This window comes from Octodon degus, unplaced genomic scaffold, assembly GCF_000260255.1.
Source record: "Octodon degus isolate 3935 unplaced genomic scaffold, OctDeg1.0 scaffold00163, whole genome shotgun sequence".
In the NCBI taxonomy this organism is placed as follows: domain Eukaryota; kingdom Metazoa; phylum Chordata; class Mammalia; order Rodentia; family Octodontidae; genus Octodon; species Octodon degus.
Window position 1 is genome coordinate 2,409,056 of NW_004524739.1, and position 3,253 is coordinate 2,412,308.

General features: G+C 43.3%; 1 protein-coding gene across 5 annotated transcripts in view; it reads left to right on the forward strand.

The window, feature by feature from the left end:
* Positions 1-3,253, forward strand: part of Phactr4 (phosphatase and actin regulator 4) — a 103,114-nt gene that overhangs the window by 93,836 nt on the left and 6,025 nt on the right. For all 5 annotated transcript variants that reach the window (XM_023703005.1, XM_023703006.1, XM_023703007.1 and 2 more), the window contains one exon: positions 2,091-2,167. In XM_023703005.1, coding sequence (XP_023558773.1) covers positions 2,091-2,167 — 77 coding nt within the window. The remainder of the gene's footprint in view (positions 1-2,090; positions 2,168-3,253) is intronic.

Sequence of the window (3,253 nt, forward strand, 5' to 3'; positions counted from 1 at the left end):
TAGGTGCTTTAGACCACTGAGCCATCTCTCCAGCCCCCTGCTTTCCTTTTACTTGTATTATACCTTTCTATTTGCATTTCTTCTTTTGAGTTCTTATACTAGGGAAACTATACAATATTTCCACATGTGTGAAGTGTGTTTTTGTTTTTTTTTTTTTTAATTTTGTGTGTGTGTGTGTGTGTGTGTGGCCAGCTCAGCCCACCAGGAGGCGGGGCTGGCTGGCATGTGGTGCTGGGGGTTTGTACCGCGGTCCCTGTGCTTTGCTAAGCTTGTTCTAAGTAGGTGTGTTAGACCACTGAGCCATCTCACCAGCCCCGTGAAGTGTGTTTAATGGCAGACTGAACTACATATTATGATCCTATCTCAGGAATAGAAAAAAAAACCCAAAATACCTAGAAGCAAATAAAACACCTTTTGGGGTTTGGGGGGACTTTTGGTTGGTTGGTTTTGAGATAGTGTCTCACTCAATATAGTTTAGACTGATTTTCAGCTCACTATGTGGCCCAGACAGGGCTCAAACTTGTGTGATCCTCCTGCCTCAGCCTCTCAAGTACTAAGATTATAGACATGCACCACCATACACCATTATTTTGTCTATTCTGAAACAGGGTCTCATTAAGTTGCTAAGTTAGCAAGCTTGAACTTGTGATCTTCCTGCCTCTGCCATCATGCCCAGCTCAGATTTTGTTGTTGTTGTTGTTGTTGTTAGTGCTAGGGGTCAAAACAGTGGCATTATACATATTAGGCACATGCTCTACCTAGTGAGCTACGCTGTTTATTTTGTTGTTGTCATTGTTTTTAATTTTTATTTATTTGGTACAGGGTCTCACTATGCATCTCAGACTCGTAGTGATCCTCCTGTCTCAGCCTCCCCAGTGCTGGAATCACAGTGGTGTGCCACCATACCCAGGTGGCACAGCATGCAGTGCTGGGGATTGAACCCAGGTTTTGCGCTTGCCAGACAGGTGCTTAGATCACTGAGCTATCTCCCCAGCTCTGTTGTTGTTTTGAGACAGTATTTCAGTATTTAGTCCAGGCTGGCCTTAAACTCATTATGTAACCTATGCTGGGCTGGAAGTCTTTTGACAGTTCTCCTGCCTCCCAAGTGCAGGGATAATAGGCATGTGCTACCACACCCAGCATAAAACACTTTTTTTTGGCAGCTGTTCAGTTTTTATTGACCATGTTACAAAATGAGGTTTAGTCAGAAAGACCAGATTCCATGTCATCACCCTCAGATTCTTCCTTCTTTGCTTCCACTGTCTTCTCAGCTGGTGCAGTTACAGTGGAGGGGGCAGGGCCTCCTACAGGTGCAGCACCAGCTGGAGGAGCAGGTCCCCCACCCCTACATTGCAGGTGAGGCTCCCATTGTTGACACTGGCCAGGGCCTTTGCACACAAGCAAGGTTAGAAAGATTCAACGCCAGTTGCTTTAATGAGGCATTGATATTACCCTCCTTGACAGTCACCTAGTTGTTGTGCAAGATAAGGGCAGAGTGTAGGTGTAGGTGAGCTCAGAGACAGAGGCCAGGGTGCGGGCTGCTGGGCATGGTGCCAGTCAACAGAGGAAGGGCCTCACCCCACCACAGCCTTCCCTCCCCCAGAAAAACTGAGTACCTTGGTGGCACATTTTTAATGGAGCCAATATTTGGAGGGAGTTCACATGGTAAATTTTAATAGTTATGCATAGCTTACTTCTGTGTTGGGAAAAAAAATTATATGCTATGAAAACTATAAAAGCTATAATTTCTTTATTTTGAATTTTTTCATTTAATTTGAGTGTCATGTTTATTATGAGATGAATAGTATCAGGGACGGGCCGGGGAGATAGCTCAGTAGAATAAGCGTTTGCCTGGCAAGCACAAGGGTCTGAGTTCAATCCCCAGTTCCACAAAAAAAAAAAAAAAAAAAAAATAGTATCAGGGAAAGTGATATGAATTAGACTCAGAGCAGTGCTCAATGTGTTGACCTCATTTCTTTCCTCCCTCAGTTGCTCTTACGGGGTTGCAGTTACTCTCGAAGTACAGAGATTACATAGGAGTACTGCAGCGGACAGAAGATGATAACATCTTTTTATTTTTTATTCTACAGGCTGCCATAAGAAAAGAATTAAATGAGTTTAAAAGCTCAGAGATGGAGGTTCATGAAGACAGCAAACATTTCACACGGTAAGACCCCAAAAGACTCAAATACTAGCAGCTAAGTTAAAATTCTCCAAACACATATATGGGAGTTATTCACATACAGAGGTCTGATGATATCATTAAAAGGAAGTGATGACTGCAGTACATTCAGAGAAAACAAGAGGCAGTAGTAAATGCCTTCCCTGAGATTGGCTTTTTTTTTTGGCTGACTCAGGCTGCCTTAAGGGTGGGTCTGGTGTGGCTGGTGGAGCTAGAGATTGAAATACATTTCCTTGCACCTCACTGGGTTCCTAAGCAGGCGCTTAAACAACTGAGCTAACCGGCAAGCCCCGAGTTTGCATTTTATGTATAAGATGTGATCAAAGCATATGGTGGATACTAAAATTTTTTTAAATGTAATACAATAAAAGACACATTAGGCCGGCACCTGTAATCCCAGCACTGGAGAGACAGATGAGAGGGCCGCTATGAGTTCAAGGCCAATCTGTACTATGTTGTAAGACCCTATCTCAAAAAATAAGTACAGGGCCAGGGAGATAGCTAAGTAGAATAAGCACTTGCCTGCCAAGTGCAGGGTCCTGAGTTCAATTCCCAGTACCACAAGAAAATAATAATAATAATAATAAAATAAAGTAGAATAATAAGTACATAAAAGGCCAGGCATAGTGGTGCATGCTTATGGTCTCAGCACTTGGGAAGCTGAGGCAGGAGGATCACTGCAAGTTCAAGGCCACCCTGGGCTATATAATGAGTTCAAGGCAGCTTGAAACCCTTCACAAAAAAAAAACAAAAATAGGGACTGGGAAGATAACTAAGGGTCTAAGCACCTGCCTGGCAAGCTCAAGGACCCATTTCAGTTCCAGCACCACTGCCCAGGAACCCTGAGTGTGGTGGTGCACACCTATAATTCCAGCACTTGGGAGGCTAAGATAGGATCACTAGGAGTCTGATCTACATAGGGAAACCCTGTACCAAATTAATTAATTAAAGTTTTTGGTTTTTTTTTAAATATACAAATAAAGGGCCAGGGAGATGGCTTAGTGGAATAAGCACTTCCCTGGCAAGCGCAAGGGCCTGAGTTCAATCCCTGGTTCTGCCAAAAATATATAA